General features: G+C 48.4%; 1 protein-coding gene across 6 annotated transcripts in view; it reads right to left on the reverse strand.

Annotated features, from left to right (window-relative positions):
- The window catches only part of SMARCD3 (SWI/SNF related BAF chromatin remodeling complex subunit D3), a 764,638-nt gene that overhangs the window by 20,493 nt on the left and 720,850 nt on the right, over nt 1-23,295 (reverse strand). For all 6 annotated transcript variants that reach the window (XM_069646019.1, XM_069646022.1, XM_069646020.1 and 3 more), the window contains one exon: nt 19,429-19,530. In XM_069646019.1, coding sequence (XP_069502120.1) covers nt 19,429-19,530 — 102 coding nt within the window. The remainder of the gene's footprint in view (nt 1-19,428; nt 19,531-23,295) is intronic.

Consider the following 23,295-nt stretch of genomic DNA (forward strand, 5'->3'; position numbering starts at 1 on the left):
GACATCCTCTCTTTTGTCCCCACGACTGAGGCCCAGGAACAGTGAGATCTGCAGAACTGCACAGGAGTCAGCTGCTGCATCCTTTCTTCATTTTAAAGGTAATGTACAAAGTCTAAGAGAACTTACCTCTTGCTGTAGAGTTGCTTGCATCTTCTACTACTCGCAAGACTAACAGCTTGTGGCCCTACATTGATTCATCTTTATCTTTAAAGACTTCTGAAACATTGTGCAAAGAGTTTCCTACTTAACTTCCAAGAAGTGCTTCATCCCGTATAGACTCTTGCCTATTGACTTTGGCTTTGTCTGTTTTGACTGAATGACTCTTATTGGGGGATCTGAAAGTATTTGTCTGCTTAATAAATATTTGTGGTAGCTTGTTTGATCTAATAATCTTTTCCTTGTTGCTTGCTCTTAACTAACTCTGAATGCCATCAGTAATACATTAATGTCAACAGCACCCTAGCAATTGAAGTCACCTGTGGGTGTAGGTCTCTGCTGTATGCCATCCCAAATGGGTATTTACTGATTCTGAACTTAAGAGTGTATCATTGTGAAGTGTATGTGTGTGGTGTTTTGCAGTGCTCCCTTCTGAAGGCCTATAATGACTGACTGGTAAATTAATCATTTTTTTATTAAGAAACTCTGTGTGTAAGTGTTTGCTTGGATACTTGTTACTGTGAAACTCTGTGTAACTCCCCTACAGCTCACATTGACCCCTCTTGAAATAAGCCTGGCTACTCGTCCACACTACCAACCTATGTAGTACAGACTTATACCAAAGGTTGGGTTACTACTGCCAGGGGGTCAGGGTTGTTGAAGTGAACCCTAAGGGTACTGCATACAATCTTGCCTAACAAAAAGTAAACCACTGCCACCAGCCATTAATTGTAGAAAGGGTAACATAAAAATGTTAAATGAGAAACTAGACAAGGGGGATACTAAGTAACCCCTCCAGCATCCTATTGTAAGATAGTGTGTGCTGGGTCTAGAAAGTTACAAATGTAAGTAAAATCAATTTCACTTCACTGTTCTTGGAAACAGTAGTTATCCAAGAGAAGGTATTTAAACCTTTCGGAAATCTTAAAAGACTTCCCTGTGCCACTGATGTAAAGATGATTCCTTTGGAGATTGTCAGACTCCAAAGTCAAAAGAAACAGAGTCCAAATCACAGAAAAATACATGAGTGGGAAAAAGGTCTCACTCTCTCCAGGTAAGAAATTAAAAAGTCCAGCAAACGGGCTGGGGGTCTCTAAGGTAGAAGGGAATTAGCTTAGTAATGAGAATTCTCCCTAACATGCTCTTATGTTTTATGTCCTTTGACCCACTATCTGGGATTGGACATGGTATGTAAACAATTACTCAACTAATTTGATGTTTTGGATGAACTTATATGATGACAATACCATTGGCCCTATGACATGTACATCATTTATTTGCTTTCCGTTATTACACTCACCTGTTAATATGTTTTGGGAAATGGAACAATGGAAATATCATTCACTGTCAAATCACACAGTGCCCTAGCCCTGAAGACGGACTTGGTCCGAAAATGCATTGGCGACCCAAATGGTGGCTTTGATTATCTTTGATGCACTTTTACCTTCAAGCAATTAAAAACCGAAAATATACCAAAAACGTTTCCATTCTAATATATGAAAGCTAAGCATTAAGAAATAAGACAACCAATAGCAGCTCTTCTTGAGAGCAAGACAAGAGCACTTTTATAATGTCCTGAAAGACAGCCAGCCAAGCCAGACAATCAGGACTAGTTGCATTCAGGCACTCCTAGAGACAAAGGACAGGGGAGTTTCGGGAACATCCCTCACATCCTGCCTTTCCAGACACACTAGAGCCAGAGTCAGGCTTCAGGGCTGAAGCCTGCCAAAGTCAAAACGAACAAAGGGCTCAAACCTGGCTCAACACACAGAAGAACACCCCCACAAAAGACCTCACGAACAGAAAATGTCGAAAATAGAAGACCAGGGCCATTTTGACAAAATGGTCACCCATGGGTGCTGTACTAAAGCTGAGGGTTCAGCCTGCAGTAGAAAAGCACAATGATAGGGAAATTAAACCACTGCTACCAGCCATTTAAAGTATTAAGGGTAACATACCATTTTTTACATGGGAATGTAGGATAAGGGGCTACTAGGTAACACCCCCAGCATTCCACTTACAATGGGGTGTGCTGGACCTACAAAGAGAAAAGGTAAGTAAAGTCAATTTCACTTTACTATTCTTGGGAACGGTAGTTCACACAAGAAAAGGCTTTAAACCTTATGAGAAATCTAAAGGATTTCTCTGTGACACTGCACCGAGGGTGCTGTGTGTCACCATACAAAAAGTAGATGCCTATGGATTTTGTCAGACTCCAAAAACAGTGAAAACACATAATCCAAATCAGGTCAAAACACATGAGGGACTGAGTAAAAGGTCTCCCTGGTTTAAAATTAAAAAGTCCTAAAGTCCAGCAAAAGTGCTGGGGGTCTCTAATGTTGAAGGGAATTAGCACAGAAATGAGAATTCTCCCTAACACTCCTCTTCTGAACCCTATTGGCTTTGGCAGTGCTTGTTCTCTTATAGATTTTAGTTGTTGACACTATTATTGCTGGAATAAAAGACTGCCTACATCCCTCCGGGAGAAGCTAACTATTAAACCAGTTGCTAAAGTGTGTTCTACATTGACTAACCATTTTTCCTCCTCAACCCAATTTTGTAATGGTGAACAAAAATAAGTGCCAATACTGACCTTGATTGATGTCACTCAGTGTGCTGGAACAAGAAAGAAATTACTCACCTGCATTATTGGTTCAACTGGATTCTATCCTCCATTGAATGTTACTATTATTAGTTGCTCTTTTAAAGAATGCTTAAGTTACCTTGTGCATATCTAAATAAATAATTGTATATAAGCAACAAGTTACTTACCTGTAACTGTTGTTCTCCAGCATGGGTCTGGCATGGATTCACATGCTCATGAATATTCCCCGTCGTCAGGCTGGGAATCCTCGGTAAAGAAAAAATCAGTATCAGTTTTGTTTCTGATCTGTCTTTCGTAGTAGTAACCAATCACTGATCTCTGCGTCATACTGACCACAGCCAATGACTGCCATCTCCCTAAGCCCCGCCTCTGGCAGCCATCTTCAGATTTGGTAGCACGTGAAGTGGCAGTATGACCAAGTGAAGAGCCGCAGAGGGGTAGGCGGGAGGCTTCGCATGTGAATCCATGCCAGACCCATGCTGGAGAACAACAGTTACAGGTAAGTAACTTGTTCCTTCTCCAGCATGGGGTCTGGCATGGATTCACATGCTCATAAATATAAGAATACATAGAAGTACACACATGCACAACCACGGGAGGTGGCAAAGGCTCAACATTAAGCAATACAACAACTCAACATTAAGCATCTCTTACCTCCTCACCAGGCTCACCTTCCGCGAATAGGTTGCGCAGCACTGCTTGGCCAACCCTGGACTCCTCCCTGGATTCCTGATCGACGCAGTAGAATCTCGTGAAGGTGTGCGTCGACCTCCACGTAGCAGCCCTGCAGATGTCCAGCAGGGGCACACCAGATAGGAACGCCGTAGTAGCAGCGATCGCTCTGGTCGAATGGGCTCTCGGACGGCCTGGCAGCGGTCGGTTAGCCAACCGGTGGCAGTGCATGAAGAAGCCGGAGAGCCATCTGGAAATAGAAGACTTCGAGAGAGCCTTCCCTTGATTCACAGGTCCAAAGTTCACCAACAGCTGTGATGTCTTCCGAAAACTCTTCGTGCGGTCCATGTAGTACTTCAGCGCTCTAGCCACATCCAGCGAGTGCAAAGTCCTCTCGGCCGGCGACGAAGGAGACGGGAAGAAAACAGGTAACACCAGGGGCTCGTTAAGATGGAAGTCCGACGGCACCTTGAGCATAAAGGAGGGTGCGTCCTAAGCACCACCCTCGAGGCATGGAAAGTCAAGTACGGTGCTTTGCAAGATAGGGCCTGGATCTCTCCCACTCGTCGTGCGGAGGTAATGGCCACCAGGAATACAGTCTTCCACGACACAAACTTCATCGGTGCGGAGTGGATCGGCTCGAATGGGGGCCCTATGAGCCTAGTCAGCACCACGTTAAGTTCCCACGCCGGGGCCGGGGCCTTCACCGGCGGGAACGACCGGAACAGTCCTTTCATAAACTCTTTCACCAGTCGATGGGACCACAGGGATGTCCGTCCTGTGGTTCTGGTATATCTGGACATCGCCACCAGATGAATCTTAATGGAGGCATGGGCTAGCCCAGCCTTTGCCAGCGATAGCAGGTACGGCAGCACTTGAGGGGCTGTAATCCGTAGGGGGTTGATCTTCTGTGCTCGGCACCAGATAGAGAACCTCTTCCACTTGTGACCGTAGCATTTGAGAGTCGAGGACGCCCTGGCCTTTGCAAGAACCTCTCTGCAGTCGGCCGGTATATCGTACCCTCCAAACTCTAGCGCTGCAGGAGCCAAGCCTGCAGGTTCAGCGACGCCGGGTCGTGGTGGAAGATGGTGCCTCCTTCTCTGGAGAGAAGATCCGCGTCCGCCGACAGCTTGATGGATGGGGACGTTGACAAGTCCAGAAGGCCCGGGAACCAGATCTGCCTCGGCCACGCCGGTGCGACGAGGATCATCCTGCACCGGGACCTCTTGAGCTGGTTGATGAGTCGAAGCAGCAACGGAGGGAACGCATACAGGTATAGGCCGTCCCAGGGGAACGAGAACGCATCGCCCATGCTTCTCGGCTGGGGAAACCTGCTGGCGAACCTCTGGCACTTCGAGTTCGTCGCTGTTGCGAACAGGTCGATTTGGGGTTTGCCCCATCATCGGAAGAGTTGATCCACCTGGTCCTGGCGCAGCTCCCACTCGTGACACGCGCGCAGCTCCCTGCTGAGCGAGTCGGCGATGGCGTTTCTTTCTCCTGCCAGGTGGAAGGGAACCAGGAACATCCCCTGGGCGACCGCCCAGTGCCACAGATCCTGTGCCTCCTTGGATAGGGCTGGGGATCTGGTACCTCCCTGCTTCCCTATGTAAAACATTGTTGTGGTGTTGTCTGTGAAGATCCGCACCACCTTGCCCTTGAGCGACGGGAGGAACGATTTGAGAGCCCAGAACCCGGCTCGGAGTTCCAGGATGTTGATGTGCAGGAGCTTCTCCTCCGGGAGCCAGAGGCCTCTTGCGTGGAGATCTCCGGTGTGGGCGCCCCAACCTTCCAGGGAAACGTCCGTCGTCACCGTCACCTGGTACGCCGGCGTCTGAAAGTCCTTGCCAGCCGTGAGGTGCGCTCGAACGCCCCACCACTGAATCGAGAAATTCTTGAAGAGGGCGCATCCGTAGTCTGCATAGGCGCACCAGTTAGATGCAAGAGGACATAATCCCCAGGAGGGACTTGATGGACCTCACCCTGGCCACGTCCGTGGCTAGCAGGCGCTGCACTTTGCCCAGAATGGTCTTCATCCGTTCTTCCGACGGTGCCGCCAGGCAACTCACTGTATCGAGCTTCGCTCCCAGAAACAGGGCAACCTGCGACAGCACCAGGTGGGACTTTGGGTAATTTATGGTGAATCCCAGGTCTGTGAGTAGCTGGACGGTCCTCGCAGTGTGTTCGACAGCGAGTTCCCTCGTCCTTGAGCGGATGAGCCAGTCGTCCAGGTAGGGGTAGACGTGAATCCCCTGCAGGCGCAGCCGCGCCGCCACAGGTGCTAGGCACTTGGTAAAGACCCTGGGGGCCGACTTCAATCCGAATGGCAGTGCTCTGAATTGGTAGTGGCGTCCCTGGACGACGAACCTGAGAAACTTTCGGTGACTTCTGAGGATGGGAACGTGGAAGTATGCATCCTCCAGGTCCAGCGACAATAGAAAGTCGCCTTCCTCCAGCTGTCCCAGCACGTGCTGGAGGGTGACCATCCTGAACTTTTGTGACCTGATGTATTTGTTCAAACGACAAAGGTCCAGGATGGGGCGCCAGCCGCCCGTCTTCTTCCTGATGAGGAAGTACCTTGAGTACACCCCGGACCCTCTTCGGTACAGGCTCGATGGCGCCTTTCCTGAGCATCGCCCATACTTCCAACAGCAGTTACGGGACGTGATTTTCCTTCCTGGCCACAGGTGGAATGTGAGGGCACTTCTTCAGGAATTCGATAGTGTCCTCTTGCCAGGGTATTCAGCACCCAACGATCGGTGGAGATGGACTTCCACACGCCGACGGTGCTTCGGTGGGGGCCCGAGGCCCTGGACGGGTCAGTCCTGCTTGGAGGTGGTGGCCTTTGCCGCCCTGGCCACCTTGCCGACGGCGGCGAGGTGCTCCCTGCTTGCTGCGAGGAGTGTGCCGCCTGGCGGTAGGACGACGAGCCACCGCTGGATCCCTTGGAGGCTCCCTGTCTGCCTCCGGAGCTCCGAAAAGACCGTCGTTGCTGAAGGGCTACTAGGGCGCGGGCCGTCTCTGTGTCCGTCTTTATGGCTTGGAGGGATTCGTCCACCGCCTTCCCGAACAAGTTGCTGCCATCGAACGGCATGTCCAACACCCTGGTCTGGACGTCCTGACGGAAGTCGGTCGCCCGGAGCCAACCCCATCGTCGTAGGCAAACTCCGTTGCCCAGCTGGCGGAACCCGGTATCGGCAATATCGGTTGCCACCGTTATGGCGTGGTCCGACGCCACCTTGCCTTCTTGAAGTATTTCCAGGGCCTCGGACCTCTTGTCGTCCGGTAGGAAGTCCAATATGGGGGCCAGCTTAAACCAGAGCTCCCTGTCGTAACGGGCCACGATCGCCAGGGCGTTGGCCGCTTTGATCGTCGTCGCCGCCGACGAAATGACCCGTCGCCCCATGGCGTCCAACTTCTTTCCCTCGCCGTCCGGAGGGGAATTCGACGTGGAGGCTCCTGACCCCGCCGCTTTCTTCTTCGCCGCCACCGAGACGACCGAGTCTGGCGTTGGCTGGGCCCTGAGGCACAGGGGAGCGGTCTCGGGGACCCGGTACTTCTTCTCGTACCGGTCCCGTTTGGCTGGTGCCGTGGAGGGGTTCTTGAGTACCGACAGGCCCTCGTCCCAGATGTCATCGATTAGAGGCACCGCAATGACAGTCTTCCTCTTGGCCTCCCGGCGCTGATAGAGGAAACCTTCCTTTTTCTGCTCCTCCGGGCAGAGCTGGAACAATTCGGACGCCCTGGCGATCATGGCGTGGAATGAGCCAATCTCGTCCGGCGGAGATGCCCGTGCGACGGGAGACTGGAGACCCGTTCCGTCGTCGTCGCCCTCAGAACCCGTCGTCGAGCCCACCGCACCGTCATCTCCCGACTCGTGGGAGGATGAGGAGGGAACTGCAGGCCTTACGGGGGCGAGCGGAGGAGAGGGTTGGGTCCTCCGTCGTTTGTTCTGAGGACTTCCTGACGGGCCAGGTTGCGGGTCCTCCGGCCTGGGCCGGGGTAATCTCGTCCTTATCTCAGAGCATAAGGACTGGATCGCAAACAAAATGGCCGCCGAGCTATCCTGAGGCCTAGGTTCCGGCTTCACCGGAAGGGAAGGCTGCTCTTCCTCGCCATCGTCGTCTTCCTCGGTTATCTCCCGAGGATCTTCCTTGCGGGACCGAACCTTCTCGAATTGTACTTCGAGATTCCTCGCGACCTCGGTCAGTTCCCCCTCCGAGGCTGGCTCCGAGCTCGAGGAGGCTACCGTGCCCCCCCCCCTCCTTTTCCATCACGGGGGCCATGACGATGGGCTGAAAAGAGGATTCCCTCCTTGGCAGCAGGGAAACTCTAGTCCCGGAGGCAGTCTCCGCTGGCGGGGTCTCTGCCGGCTTGGCCAGAGTCGCCGCGATCGCCTCGATAGAGGCCTTTGCCTGCTGGGTAGGGGCCTTCACCACCTTAGGTGCGTCCTGGGCCTTCTCCTTAGGGGGAGGGGCGACGCCTCGCTCCCCCTCTCCCGAGATCGGACGGGGCTTCTCCCGAAGCTTACCCGGGGTCTCGGACTTCCTCTTCCCCGAACCGGAGCACTGGCTTGTTGTTGATGGTGCCGGGGAAGGTGCGCCCTGCCTGGCGACCGAAGAGCCCGACCTTTCGGCGCTCCCGGAGCCAGCGGACTCGCGGCGCTTGGCCTGGTGTTGGGCCCCCGTCGCCGGGGCGCCCGCACAGGACTTAGAAGCCCGCTCGGACCCTTTCTTCTTCTTCTCACCCGTTGAGCCCTTCTCCAACCAGCTGGCGAGACGGGATCGACGGTCCCTCATGGTCCGCTCCGACAAGTTCTTGCAGAACTGGCAGTCCTTCTCTACATGAGTCTTGTCCCCATGAAGACAGTAGAGGCATCGTGAATGTTCGTCCTCAAACACATTCTGCAGCCCGCATCCAGGGCAGCTGCGAAACAGCTTGTGTCCGGGTGACGAACTCGCGTCCTGGGCCATCTCGAAGTAGGCCGCGAATCTTCTGGAATCCTCCAAGAGGTTGATTCGACGAAATCTTCACCCTTGAGGGGCGTAGGAAAATCCTGCAACGGGTACCCATTAACGGGAGTAGAAACGGTGGAGCTTGAGGCGCGATTAACTGAAAAAAATGTGAAAATTCACCTGAAAAAGCGCGAAACACGCAGCAAAAGCTCGAGAGCTAAGCACGAGGACTCCCAACACTTGAACGTGCAGTAAAAATCTGAAGATGGCTGCCAGAGGCGGGGCTTAGGGAGATGGCAGTCATTGGCTGTGGTCAGTATGACGCAGAGATCAGTGATTGGTTACTACTACGAAAGACAGATCAGAAACGAAACTGATACTGATTTTTTCTTTACCGAGGATTCCCAGCCTGACGGGGAATATTCATGAGCATGTGAATCCATGCCAGACCCCATGATGGAGAACTAAGTGTGTAAGTGTTAACTTGGTGCCTTGTGTTTACTGATTTCATGGTGCTACTGTACAGCTCACATTACCCCTCCTAAGATAAGCTTGGCTGCTCAGCCACTGTACCGACTTGTGTAGTACAGGCCTATATTAAGAGTTGGGTCCCTAATACCAAGAGATAAGTGTTGTGAAGTCCCACACCAGTTGGACTTTACAAAATCTTGCCTACAGTCACCTAACTACCTCTTTACCTACCTTTTGGTCGTCGAACCTGGGTCAAGTATCCTACCCCTGGGCTAGCCTTGGGACTGGAAGAGGGAGGAGACCTTATCGGTCTTTGGACAAATACTTTTTAATAGTTCCAAACTGTTTGGAATCACCCCACAAGCCCATTGTATTCTTTTAGAGAATACATTACCTGGGCAAACCAGTCTTGGAACCTGTGAGGTTTGGGCACAAGGCCTGATAAATGTTAGGGTTGGACTTCTTAAGTGAAAGGGAATTGTGATTTTGTTGGTTCTATTCGTTTGAACTGCTTCTGCATACTTACCTGGTCAAATGATGGCTGATTGTTAGGAAAATGTTCATTTATTGTGCCAATTCCCCTCAACCTGACAGCCCCCCAGCACTTGTGCTGGACTTCTGGGATTTTTCGTTCCGTTCTCCTGAGTGAGTGCGACTTTCGCACTCCCTCATTCTTTAGTAAAACCATTCAACTGAAACAGTACAATAATATGATATGATACGTAATTTATAACTCGCTTGTACACAAGTGTTTCTAGGCACGAGACTCCACTGTTACTATATGGCTGTACCACCTGAGTATCTGGTTGCATAGACAGAGCAAGGCTTATCTTAGGAGGGAGAAGGGCTGTAGAATCAGTAAAAAGAAATTGTAATACACATATGGTCCAAAGAAACACTATGTATTGTAAAAAATAAATGGTTTATTTAAATACAAGTAGGCTCAGATACATTTTGGGGGAAATAAGTACTATCACAGATCATATAAGCACATTATAACAAAACACAGCACTATGCTTTTAAGTACAAAGACCAAAGCATATGCCTTATTTAGAAAACAAACCGTATTCTAGGTAAGTCAAACCTTATTTTATTCATGTATTGTTTATTTGTACAGTGCTTCCACACAAGTGAAGTGCTTCAAACCTTATCATACACATTCAGTATAGGCCACACCTATTCATGGGGAGTAAAACCTTAAGTTACTTTCAGATTACTTTACAGTAATTCAAGGGTAGTAGACCATGTCAGTTATGCAGCAACACTCAACAAGGAAATCACATAGTAAACTAACTTGCAAATATAGGTTTCTGAATCGTGGAACACAGATTCAAGGAACAGTATATACCTCTACTACATTTGTGATAACACACAGTTATACTAGGTGAGTAAGACCTTTGTGGTGCAATATACAATTAAAGTTGCCTTTCAGCTCAGTGGAACACAGTCTAAGATAAGCAGGAAATCTTTACACTAATTTTGATGCACCAGGCAGACCAAGGTCAGCTACACCCAAAGCAACACTTTTCAAGAATGGCACACAGCTATTCTAGAAGTAAAACCTAATGTTGTTATACACTATTACAGTTGCTTTTCAGATCAGTGCAACACAGATTGAGGTAAGCAGTAACTCTTTAACGTGTTTTAGGATGGCATACAGCTAACACAAGATAAGTAAAACCTATATACTTTTTAAAGGAGCAATCAGCAACTTAAGAGGTAAGTATAACCGAAGGCAGACTTATTCTGGACAGGCTAACAGCAAGTAAGGAGAAAAAGGCCCAATTGAGGACACTCATGCATTTATCCTAACAGGAATAGAAAAGTGGAACCAACAATATTATTTTTTGGGGAAGAGGCACAAGCAATTCACATGTTAATAACTTAACTTGACATCTACTTTCTGTTAGAATGGCGAGACAGGACACTTTCAAGGTAAGTGAGAACTTTTGAAACTGTTCACTCTAAGAGCTACAGTTACCAACTAACTTTTACTAATAAGTAAACTTTTCAACACTTGTTTTACTTTTCAAGGCAGACCCCTTTAAGTATCCAGCACATCCCTATTCTATTGTATGAGTTCTCCCAAAGGCAGAAGAGGGACTGCAGTGGTCTAGGAGACAGCTGTAGGCAGCGGGAGATGGGGCTCAGTTTCAGGCAAAGTCAGAGTTCCAGAGGAAGACTATTCAAACAAGTAAGTATTCCACTTTCAAAGTTAGTTGAGGGTGCAGGGACGTCAGATAAGACACCCTAGGAGGATTCCAGCAGGGGCCTGGGTGAACTGGACCAGAAGACTCCCAATCACAGGAAACACCCCAAAGCTATACAGGAATCCCAAGAGACTTAAGATAAGTAAGCCAACACAATACCTCAGCACAGAAGAAGAGTTTGCAGCAGGAGGACGTCAGGATCTGCAGCCGAAAACCTGGTCGTTGAATTCCTTTATCACGACGACAGAAGACAGAACACTGGAAGGACTTTTGCAGCAAGGATCTCGGGGAAGGCACTAGGCAAGTTTCTTTGCAGATGGATGCGGTTCTGTGGATTTTGGCAGAAGAAGACTGAATATTGCTGGCCGGATTCTCATTGTTTGCAAGGTCCAGCACTCTGGTGAGGGTACTTTTCGGACTCCATTCATGTCTCTGGAGGTCCAGCAGGAGGCCTACAAAGTTTGAGCAACATTCAGAATTCGGAAGACTGTGCACCCCACAATGGCTCAAGGTCCCTGGGTATTGGGATATTGCAGCCCCGCAAGTATGCAGCACAACGTGGGATGGCTCAAAATGTAGGTCTTCTTGAGTCTAGTGGATCTCACCAGGCTCTGGGTCTTCGTTTTCAGTGTCCCCGGGTCGATTGGAAGGAAGGGTAACAGCAGGCTCTCCAGTCTCTGGAAATCACCTCAGCCGTGTTTTCTGCCTCGCTTCCTGCCTTCAGATAATATTGACACAAAGGATTTTCCCTCCCTGGGTCAAGGGAAGGAACAAGAAAGGACAAGGAACACTGAAATGATGAAAAAAGAAGACAGGCCATTTTGGTAAAATGAGCACCCATGGGTGCCTTTACCGGGCTGTGGAAACAGCCTGCAGGAGAGCTGCACCGAATTAGTAAAACGTTTCACTGCCACTAGCCATTAAGGGTAAGCTTGTCCCTGTAACAGAAATGTTAGTTAAAAGGAGAAAGGGGATACATTATATCTCCCCAGCAGTGTGCATAAGGTGTTGGGGGCTGGGGGGTGGGTGCTGATCTCACCTAATAAAATGTACAAGGGATCCAAAGATCCTTTCTACCCTTGAGAACTGTAGTTCTCAAAAGGTTAGCCAGAGAAGGTTAAAAGGGGAGCCCCAAGGGTAACCATGCAACAATAAAAAGGTATACACCAAAAGTTGTCAAAGAGGATCAAATTACAAAGACACTATGGAGAGTCTTAGAAAATGACACCCATAAAAAGAGGAAAAGATTATGTAGTGTGGAAAAAAGTTCCCACTCACTGAGGTATAGGGAAAAATAATCCACCAGTAAAGCAAAAGGTTCTGGGGTTGACACAGGTCAGGAAGATTTACCATTGCTATGAAAATCTTACCTAACACCTTCCTACAGCCATCTCTCCCTCATAAGATAAGCTGCTACTCTGCCATACTACCAGTACCTTGGGTTGTACAGACTTATTACTAGAAGTTGGAATTTCTATATTGCCCAAGGATAGTCTTATAAAGTCCATTGGGTGGATTTTAGAAACACTGTACTAACAGTTCTCACCAGACGGTTCCAGAAAACCAAATGAAGAAAATATGTGTATCTCGGTGATGCAGACCCTTCAGGACAACTCGCCGGATTGCAGAAGAATGGTTGCAGCGGAGGTCACCATGGGCTGGTGGCGACAGGTGATCTTCCAGCAGTGAACATAGAGGCAGCCCCAGCTCAGCTTCCCTTGTTGTGAGAAGGCTGAAATTGGGAGCACAGGCGGCTTATAGAATAAGCTGAAGATTCCAGAGGCTGCCAACACTCTGTTTGGAATGGCGGCGGCTGCATCATGGTACATGAAAGCCCAAAAGTGAGCTGGTCAGTCCACCCGGTGGTCATGCTTTTACGGTAAGTAATACATTGTCATTTGTACAGTTGGACACATCACCTTACTGTAAAGTGCAGTATTCGCTGTAATTGAAAAAGTGCATGAGATAAATGTCACTAAAATGGTAAAAATCACACAGCTGTCACCAGCTTTTCCTGGGCACATTGCCAAAGTATCCAAAAAGCCATCAGGTAAAACGTTATGAGGATACAAAGTATCTTAACTGCACTTTACAGTAAGGTGATGTGTGCAACTGTACAAATGACAATGCATTACTTACCGTAAAAGCATTTCTGATGGTTGTATCTGCTTAGATTCACATGCTGTGCAAAGTCCGACATCCAGTGGTCACGGCAGAGTATTGCATTTTGTTTTTCGTAGTCGAAAAGGGGACGTCGACAAGGCGTGTCTGTAACACTATCCCTATAGTGACGTGCAGTGTACCCACAATCCCTCACGCGTCGAGGTCCCTCTGTTTGTATTTTTTCTGCCCTGAGGGAGCATATTAGACGCGAGTGATTACAGAAAAGAGAGAGAGATAAAGGATGTCTATGTTCCTTCCATCTGAGCGGGGAGGAAGGGTGGGCGCATGTGAATCTAAGCAGATACAACCATCAGAAAGGCTTTTACGGTAAGTAATGCATTGTCTTCTGATGTTTGTTAATCTGCTTAGAATCACATGCTGTGCATAGACTAGCGAGAAGTACCCGGAGTTAAGTCTTAATACTGCTTGTCCCACCTGGGAATTAGATCTAGATTGGGCATCTAGACAGTAGTGTAGTGTTTTGTAAAGGTGTGTACAGACTCCAGGTTGCCGCTTTGCAAATAGACTCGAGAGGGACATTTGCATTGAATGCTATGGAAGCCCCAGTGCCTCGAGTAGAATGTGCTCTTGGCTTGAAGGGTGGTTCTCTCTTAGCAAGAGTGTAACAGAGAGTGATGCATTGGACAATCCATCTAGATATAGTGGATTTTGAAACTGCATCTTCTTCTCTTCCTGCTGCCACCGAGACAAAGAACTGATTAGTCTTTCTCAGAGGTCTAGTTCTTTCCATATAAAACATGACGGCTCTGCGCACATCCAGTGTATGCAGGCTCTTTTCTCCCAAATTTGAACGGTTTTGAAAGAACGTTGGTAGTTCTATTGACTGGTTGACATGGAATTTAGAAATGAATTTTGGTGCAAACCTAGGATGTGTGCGTAGAACCACCTTATCCTTGTGAACTGTTACGAAGGGGTCTAGTATAGAGAGCGCTTGTAGTTCACTCACTCTCCTAATGGAGGTGATAGCTATTAAGAAAGCAGTTTTAAGAGTGCGGTTCTTAAGGGATGCTTTGTGCATGGGTTCAAAGGGTGAGACCAATCCTGAGTCTAATAAGTGAGTCAGGTAAAGAACAATCTGTGTGGGAGAGCAGTCAACGGGGTTGATGCTCTTACCTCTACACCAGATGACAAATCTCTTCCACTTGCTAGAATAGCAGTAACGAGTGTTAGGTTTTCTAGCCTCCCTAAGAATGTCCATGCATCTTTGAGGGAGATGTAAATGTCCAAATTCCATGACCTCAGGAGCCAGGCTGCTAAGTTTATGGTCTGTGGGCATGGGTGTAGCGTCTTGCCCCTGTCCTATGACAGCATGTTGTACGGGCAGGGTAGTTTCACCGGTGGAGATAGAGACATCTCCATCAGGTGAGCGAACCATGGCTGCCGGGCCCACATCGGGGCCACTAGTATCATGGTGACTGGTTCCTGGTGTATCTTGTGCACTATTTTTTTGAGAAGGGGAGTCGGGGGGGGGGGGGGGGGGGGAGCATAAACAAATTTCCCTGACCATGTTATCCAGAGACCGTTCCCCTTGGATCGGTTCTGGGGGTACCTGGAGGCGTAATCCTGGCATTGGGAGTTCTCCAGAGTTGCGAACAGATCTATTTCTGGGAATTCCCATTGTGTGAAAACGTCGAAGACGATGTTTTCTTGTAACCGCCATTTGTACTCTGCGGGCAGAGGGAAGTCTCTGCTGAGTTCGTCTGCTAGCAGATTGAGTTCCCCTGGTACATGTTGTGACAACAGGAACATGTGTTTGAGAGCCCACTTCCAGATGTTCTGGGACAGCTTGGACAGTCCTGGAGAGTGAGTGCCCCCTTGCTTGTTCAGGTAGTACATGGCTGTGGTGCTGTCTGTGAGGACCATCACTGTCTTCCCTTGCAGGTGCGCCTGGAAAGCCTTCAGTGCTTTGAAGACCGCTAGCAGTTCCACCAAGTTTGTGTTTGGACGCTACACTCGGAGTCCAAACTCCACGTGCAGTCTGATGGGATAGGTGAGCCCCCCATCCTGTGAGGGATGCGTCTGTTGTTAGAGTGGCTCCCACTGCAGGGGTGGCGAATGGTTTCCCCACCACCGAAGCGAGAGAACCAAGGCCTGTGAGACCACCACTAGATCGTCCCATTGTCCGCTGGCCTGACACCACTGGTTGTTGAGCCACTCTTGCATTGGGCACATGCGCAGGCGCGCGTGAGGTACCAAATATATACATGATGCCATCATTCTTAGCAAACGCATTGCTTTGCATACCGTCACCTCTCGACCGGCCACATATTGAGGGATCTGAAACAGCATATTTTGGACCCTCTCGTTGGAGGGGTAGACGAGGCCATCCTTTGTTCGAATTAGAGCCCCTAGGAATTGTTTGATCTGGATGGGGTCTAGGCTGGACTTCTTCTTGTTGATGGAGAAGCCCAGTTGGAACAGAAGGTTTACAGTCTTTTGGGTATTTGAACAGCATGTCTCATAAGAATCCCCTGTTATGAGCCAATTGTCGATTTAAGGGTATACTGGGATGGATAACCTGCGCAGGTGGGCCGCTGCCACTGCCAGTACTTTCGTGAATACCCTCAGTGCTGACGCTATGCCGAAGGGTAGCACCCTGAACTGGTAGTGTTAGCCCTCTATCATGAACCTGAGGTATTTTCTGTGCGCTGGCAACATTAAAATATGAAAGTATGCATCTTTCATGTCCAGTGTTGTCATGTAATCTCCCTGTGAAAGCAGGGGCATTACTTCCTGTAAGGTCACCATACAAAATTTTTGAGGTTTGACAAATTTGTTCTCTGGGCGCAGATCATACAGGGCTCAGGGTTAAGTCCTTTTTGGGTACAAAGAAGTACACTGAATAAATACCTTCCGTTACCTGTGATAGAGGCACGACCTCTATTGCTCCTTTTAGTAGCAGCAGTTCCACTTCTTGAAGAAGGATGGCGAGGTGCTCCGGTGATAGGCGTCGTCCCCTTGGGGGTCTGTACGTGGGGGACCGACTGAATTCTATGTAGTAACCGCGGGCTATAGTTGACAATACCCAGCGGTCTGATGTTATTCCGTACCATGCTGGTGGGAAAGATGTTAACCAGCCCCCGACCTTAGGGTCATTTGGTGTTGGTAGCCGGGGAACCTCTGGGAGTGGGGCTCCGACCTCTACCCTTGCACAGTGTTGTCCTCTTTGAGTGTATTGGCCACTGGTTCCCTGAGTAGAGGACCAGTTTCCTGCAGTGTACTGCTGTTGTTGTTGTTGACGTTGGCCTCAAAAAAAGCATTTGTTGCCGAATCCTCGCTTATTGGGAGGCCTTGAGATCTGGTCTAAAGTCTTTAGGGTGTCGAAATCCTTCTTAGTGGTCTCCAGTACGTCGTCCACCGCTTTCCCAAAGAGGTTAGAATCCTCGATTGGTTTGTTTATGAGTGACGCCTGGGTCTCTGGCTTAAAACCTGAGTTCCGGAGCCAGACATGACACTTCAGAAGTATCCCCTGGACTAAAGAACGGCCAGCCGTTTCTGCAGCATCGAGTGTGTTTTTAATGATGCTCTGGTTAACCAGAGTGCCTTCCGTTACAGTGGTTAACAAGCGAGTTCGTAAGGGCTCAGGGACTTCCTCAAGGTCTTGGTGTAACTTCCCCTATTGGGCATCAGCATAACTTGCTAGTAAGGTATTATTATTGGCAATTCTGGTGGAAAAAGCTGCAGAGGCTGTAATTCTCTTACCCAGGGCATAGTTTCTTTCCTTCCTTGTCCTTGTTAGTTTATAGCGGAACCCCTGCCCTTTTCCTTGTGGTAGTTACTACCAAGGAATCTGGTATTGAGTGACCCTTAATGTATAATGGATCCGATGGAGAAGGAGTAAACAGTTTTTCAATTCTTGGGTTGACCCCTCTAACCAACGCAGGTGTAGACAGCGATGGGAAGATTTGTCTCTTAACTGAGGCGAGGAGGGGAATGGTCTGGCTAATGGGAGGTTTTTCCTTAATTATTTTTTCTACCAAATCAATATCGGGAGTAATTTCCCCAGTCTCAATTTCAAAGTGCGCTGCTGCTTTCCGTAGTAGCGCGTTGAAAGTGGGTTAGTCCATCTATAGGTGATGTGTTCCTGACCGGTGTGGTTTGAGGAGGGGAAAGGTTCAGGATCTCAGGGTTTGTAGACGCTGTTGGGGACTGCCAAGGCTGTGAGCCACCTTCATCTGGGTCTTCTTCGAAGCCCCCCCCACCCATGTCAAACCTTCTTCTTCGAGGTTCTGTTGGTCTTCACTATCTAAGAACTCCTCATCCTCTTGAAAGTGAGAGTCTTTTTCAGTGAGATCATACGTATTAGCCTCCTCTTGAAGGGGGTTAAATAGTCTAGGATATTTAGCCCTGGGGTCCTCATGAAGTACCTCTCTTGGGTGTTTTATGTTCAGGAGTGGACATAAATCTATCCAGCTTGTCCATACATGATTGGAATCTCTCAAATGTCCAATGTGGTAACCCAGAACGGTCTGGAGGCGTAAAGGGAAGTTCCTCTGCCTGTAGCCATCTAGATCTGTCCCATAACGTCGAGGATAAACTCCCTTTTCCTTCTGAGAAACCGTCTCGTAGGCTAGGGCCTTCCTTCGACGGCGGGAGCGGTCCCTGCCTCCCTTCCGGCATTCTCGGCGTCTCCCTGGCCTTGTGAGCGGGGTTCGGCGTATCACTCGCCGCCCGTCTCTGGCCGTCAGTGGAAACTATACAAGCCAAGCTTTCGACGATTAATTTCTCTCTCGAGGGTTTGTCTGGCGTCGTGTTGGGCTGTGCCGAGGCTGTTTTGGCGACGGTCACACTCTTACGAGGCGCGTCGCCTGGCGTTTTGGTGGTAGCGCCCTTGTCTGCTGGTAGCCCAGTCGCCAGTCGCATCTGTAGTGGCGGGGAGGGCTTGCGACCCTTACGGTCAGTGGAGGACGCCGGTAGGCTTTCTTCGTCTTCGACGAAGAAGTGCCATGGGTTGTGTGCTTATGTTTATGTTTTCTGTGTTCGTCAGTGTCGCCGGGGTGTTCATCCCCATAAGTAGGGCGTGAGCCGAACTTGTCGGGGCCAGGGACAGACGTTGAGGAGCGAGTACGCTCCCTAGAGAGGTCTACAACCTCCGAAACGGAGGTCCGGTTATCACTGTCCTCGTCACACTCGGCGGCGGCGGGTGAGGAATCCGCTCTAAACATAACGTAGGCTGCCCACCTCTTGTCCCTGTGGTCCTTTAAGGTCTTTGGGCGAAGAAGTTTACAGGCCAAACAGCCGTCCTCGTTGTGGTCGAGGGGTAAGCAACGGTTACACCGCTTGTGCTTATCCTTCCATGTGAATTTGCCCTTACAGCGCGGGCAAAATCTAAAAGGAGTCCTCTCCATAGCTGAGGATACTATTAAGAGTGATAACGACCCTGAAGGAAAGGGTGGTGAAAGAGAAAGGCATTCTTAGAAGAAACAGAAATGTCCCACGACCCCCACTCTCCCTACTGTTTTAGGCCGGCGAGGCTGGGCCAAGTGTTCGGCAGCGCCGAAGGATCGCCTCCGTCTAAGTCACCTCTGTCGAAGTTCTTAATCGGCGGTGAAACAGCTTCGCCGTCGAAGGAGGGATCTGATGTAATATATAAGAAATAACGACCAAAGGGTCAAATAAATGTTTTGAAATTTCTCTCGAATGAGCTCCGCGTTAAGGCGACCAATATCTGGGCAGAAAAAAACAATCTGAGGGACCTCGACGCGTGATGGATTGTGGGTACACTGCATGTCACTATAGGGATAGTGTTACAGACACGCCTTGTCGACGTCCCCTTTTCGACTACGAAAAACAAAATGCAATACTCTGCAGTGACCACTGGATGTCGGACTATGCACAGCATGTGATTCTAAGCAGATTAACAAACATCAGAAACAAGATTTCTAAAAGAGAGACAAAGCCTCTAATGACTGACAGCCTTATGGGCTGGGAAGTTTCCCCATTAGAATGAGCTAAATATCAGGGGAAGTACAGCAGAAGGGTTTGCCGACCTCCAAAAGTCAGGACCGGATTAAGACTGAGAGGGGGTCCCATGGGAATATATGAAGGGAAAGGTGAAAAACGAAAAATTTTCTCAGCAGTGTTCAAGGGTGCTCGGGTGAAATATTCATTGTATGAGTGACAGGAGCTTCTGTACAATTACTGCAGCAATATATTTATTCTACTCGAGGAATAGTACCTTGCAGTAGAAATATCGACTGACAGCCTCTTGGGACCAGGACTCTTGATAAAACTCTGCTCGTCTCTCTTCTTCTGGGTTACCAACCACATCTGTCATCACCTGTGGAGAAAAGACCAACATACAACATGTTACAGAAGGGCCTGTAAAGAGAAAACCGAATGTAATGGGGAAACTGTGGTAACACAGTAAGTAATAGTTCTTCTAGAATGTAGCTGTGTCCAATCGTTCATTATATGCATACTGTTAAGATGGATTTTCAAAATCCACCCTAGGGGTGGATTCTGAGAGGTCGCCCTATTATGGTGAACAGGAAAACACACTGATGTCTAGCCAAACTCAATCCAATCAAGGTAGTGTAGCAGAGCAGTAAGGCTTACTGCATGTGAGTGGTTTAAGACTACAATGAGACACACATAACAGTCCAATAATTCAAGTTCGACAGAGGGTGCATAAACATATACAATTATTGATTAAGACTTTGAATAAACTAAGCCATGAATACCTCAAATAAATCGCCACACAAAATTTATAGATTCACTGTTTCAGGTAAGTGTTCCAGAACTAGAATAAAAAGGAAAGGAAAGCTCCTCTCCCAATACCACCACTCTACAGGAAGCCAAGGGAGGAACCCTTGACCAGACCATCACCGATCTTAGCTAATCAATGGAAAGATGGGATTAGTCCATTGTGCCCTTACAACCTAAGGTAGGAGGAGGTTAGGAATGGGTATGCAAACACACCCCCCTTACTTCGATTTCTTCAGCAACCACTGTTAAGATGGATTTAGGATCTGGCCTGGTAGACCGATTTCAGGAGGCCACCCTAGATATTATGAACAAGGAGCTCTGAGAGGTTAGCCAAAACCCAGTCAAGGTACCGGGAGACGCAGCCAAGGCTTAGTCTAAAGAGAGTGTAATTAGGGTCAGGGGCCCTCATTAAGTCCGCACAGGATAGAAAATGTTTGGGAGAATTCTCAGAAATGTGCTAATTCCTCTCTACCTTAGAGACCCCCCCAGCAACTTTGCTGGATTTTGAAGACTTGAATTTTTAACCTGGAGAGAGTGAGACCCTTTTATTTTTACCACTCATGTATTTTTAATGTGATTTGAACACTGTTTCTTTTGGTTGTGGAGTCTGACAAACTCCATAGGCATCATATTTTACATGGTGTCACACAGCACCTTCAGTGCAGTGGCAAAGGGAAGTCTTTCAGATTTCCCAAAGGTTTAAATACCTTCTCTTGGATGAACTACTGTTTCCAAGAGCAGTAAAGTGAAATGGACTTTACTCACATTGTAACTTTCTAGACCCAGCACACACTATCTTACAATAGGGTGCTAGAGGGGTTACTTAGTATCCTCTTTGTCTATCATCTTATGTAAAATTTTTATGTTACCCTTTCCTCGATGAATGGCTGGTGGCAGTGGTTTACTTTTAACTACCATGGTGTGTGTTTACCGCAGGCTGCATTTGCAGCTGCAGTAAAGCACCCAAGGGTGCCTTTTTTGTCAAAATGCCCCTGGTCGTCTTTTTTCACCATTTGTGGAAAGGCCCTTCTTGAGATTTACTCTGCGCGCCAAACCAGGTTTGGTCCCTTTGGCGGGATTCACAAGTGAAGCCCGCCTCTGGCTCCAGGGTGTCTGGCAGGGGCAGGAAGCGACGAAGGTGACCGAAACTCCCAGTGCTTAGTCTCCTAGGAGACAGGAATGCACTCTTAGGTGACTGGCCCGCTGGCTATCCGGCAAGGACATCCACTCTGCTGGGTGATTGACAGCTAGGCTGGAATGAATGGGAGAAACCTGCATAAAAGGCAAGGCTTTTTGGCTTGGAAGGCAGAGTCGACCACTGGACGAAGGAATCCAAAGAAGGACTTGAAGAAGACACCTGCTGCAATGCCTGGACCGTTGGTTTGCCCGGTGAAGCCCTGCTGCTGTGTTGAAACTCCAATTTCGTTTCGACTAGAGAAGCCCTGCAAGGACCACTTCTCCCATTGAGTTGGTGGGACCAATCAACTCCAAAGTAAGCCACCTGGACATCCTCTCAGAGCTGGTTGAAATTCCACTGCAGTTGCTACTGGAACCGAACAGCCATGGAGAGGAACACCAGATCGTCTGTGTTGCTTTTAAGTTGGCCAAGAGCTCCAGGAATATCCTCCAGACTCCCAGGAAGCAAGGACTGACCGAGCCTGAGCCACCTCAGCAGAGTGCTGGACCCCAGACGCAAGGAAAGCCCATCTCGACAGCCAAGCATCTGCCATGTTGCTATTTGCTTGGACGCAAAGAGCTGAAACCGCGAAGTGCCACTGAATAGAAGTTGGTCCTTTTTTGACGCATATCGTCCCGTTGCAGTGCAGGAGTCCTATAGACATCCTCCCACTTGTCCCCATGACTGAGGCCCAGGAACACAGGATCTGCAGAGCTGCACAGGAACAGAAGCCAAGCAAAGCCCTTTTCTTCGAACCAAAGGTACTGTACAGTCTAAAAGAACTTAACTCTTGTTGTATAACTGCACTTGTGCTCAATTGAGACTTCTTGTGGTTGCTCTGTAGAGTTGCTAACAGCTTCTTTACTTCACAAACCTAAACAGCTTGTGGCCCTACTTTGATTTCTTCTTTTTTACAAAGACTTCAAAACATTGTGCAAGACTTTTACCAACCTTTGAGAAGTGCTTCAGCCCACCTAGACTTTTTGCCCAATTCACTTTGGCCTAGCCTGGCTCCCTGAATGAGTCCTCTTCCCTCCGTCATCGTGTTTGGTCTTCCTTCCAGGAAGGGTTTAACTAACTTTGCCTTGGGGTGTTTTCAAAAGTACTTACCTGCTTTCAGAATATTTGTGAGATTGCTTGTTTTGTCCTAATAACCTTTTCTTTTGACAAACTCTTAAGTCGGATTCTAAATGCAAACAGTGGTATATTAATATCCACAGTGTCCTAGTTACTGAAGTCACCTGTGTTAGGGAAAGTTTGCATGCCGTACCCTCTGGGCCCACTACACACAACTAGGACTACAGGTGTAAGCAAAACCAACCTTTGGTATAAGTCTTGACCACACAGTTTTTGGTAGCGAGCTGAGTAGCCAGGCTCATTTCAAGAGGGAATATGAGCTTGTAAGGGTGTTACACAAAGGTCTACAATCACAAGTATTCAGATAGACACTTATACTAAAGGTTTCTTGGTAAAACACTTAATTTATTACACAGTCAGTTAGAAAACATTCACTAAAAGGAGGCAATCTATATCACACAAAAATATACTACAGTACTTCACTCTATTCGGTTCTGTGACATTTAAACTACTTTGAAGTAGGAGCAAAATGGCATTCATATCATTTGAAGTAGGAGCAAAAAGGCATGAGATAATAAAACGAATATTACAGTTACTCTTAAACGGTGCAAACAGAGTTCACCAGAGGAGGTGATTCAATGCAATAGGTAGGCCAAAGTGAATGGGCTAGTGTCTTGTATACGTAAAAACTGTTCTGGGAGTTAAACGGAAAAGTATTTGCCACGGTTCTTAGAAGTAGTTCGTAGAGGAAAGATTCATATGCCAGGTCACAAGCTGACTAAGCCTGCAAGTTGCCCAAGTTTCACACACTTTCGCAGTGAGAGGTAAGTTCTCTCAGTCGGGTTTTCACAGTAACTTATATTGAAGAAAACGATGCAGCTGAAGACTTCTGTTTCTGCAGATCTTCCTGTTCCTGAGCCTCAGTCGTGAGGACAAGAGGGAGGACATCGGGGGACTCCTGCACTGCCCGGGGACTGGCCACAAAGCTGGAAAACTGGCAAATCTTCGATTCCGGTAGCTGTCGTCAAGCACACAAACAGGTGTCCTTCTCCCTGGCTATTCGGTTTTCCACAGCACGCTGAG

This window comes from Ambystoma mexicanum, chromosome 2p (genome assembly GCF_040938575.1).
Source record: "Ambystoma mexicanum isolate Mex_15411 chromosome 2p, UKY_AmexF1_1, whole genome shotgun sequence".
In the NCBI taxonomy this organism is placed as follows: domain Eukaryota; kingdom Metazoa; phylum Chordata; class Amphibia; order Caudata; family Ambystomatidae; genus Ambystoma; species Ambystoma mexicanum.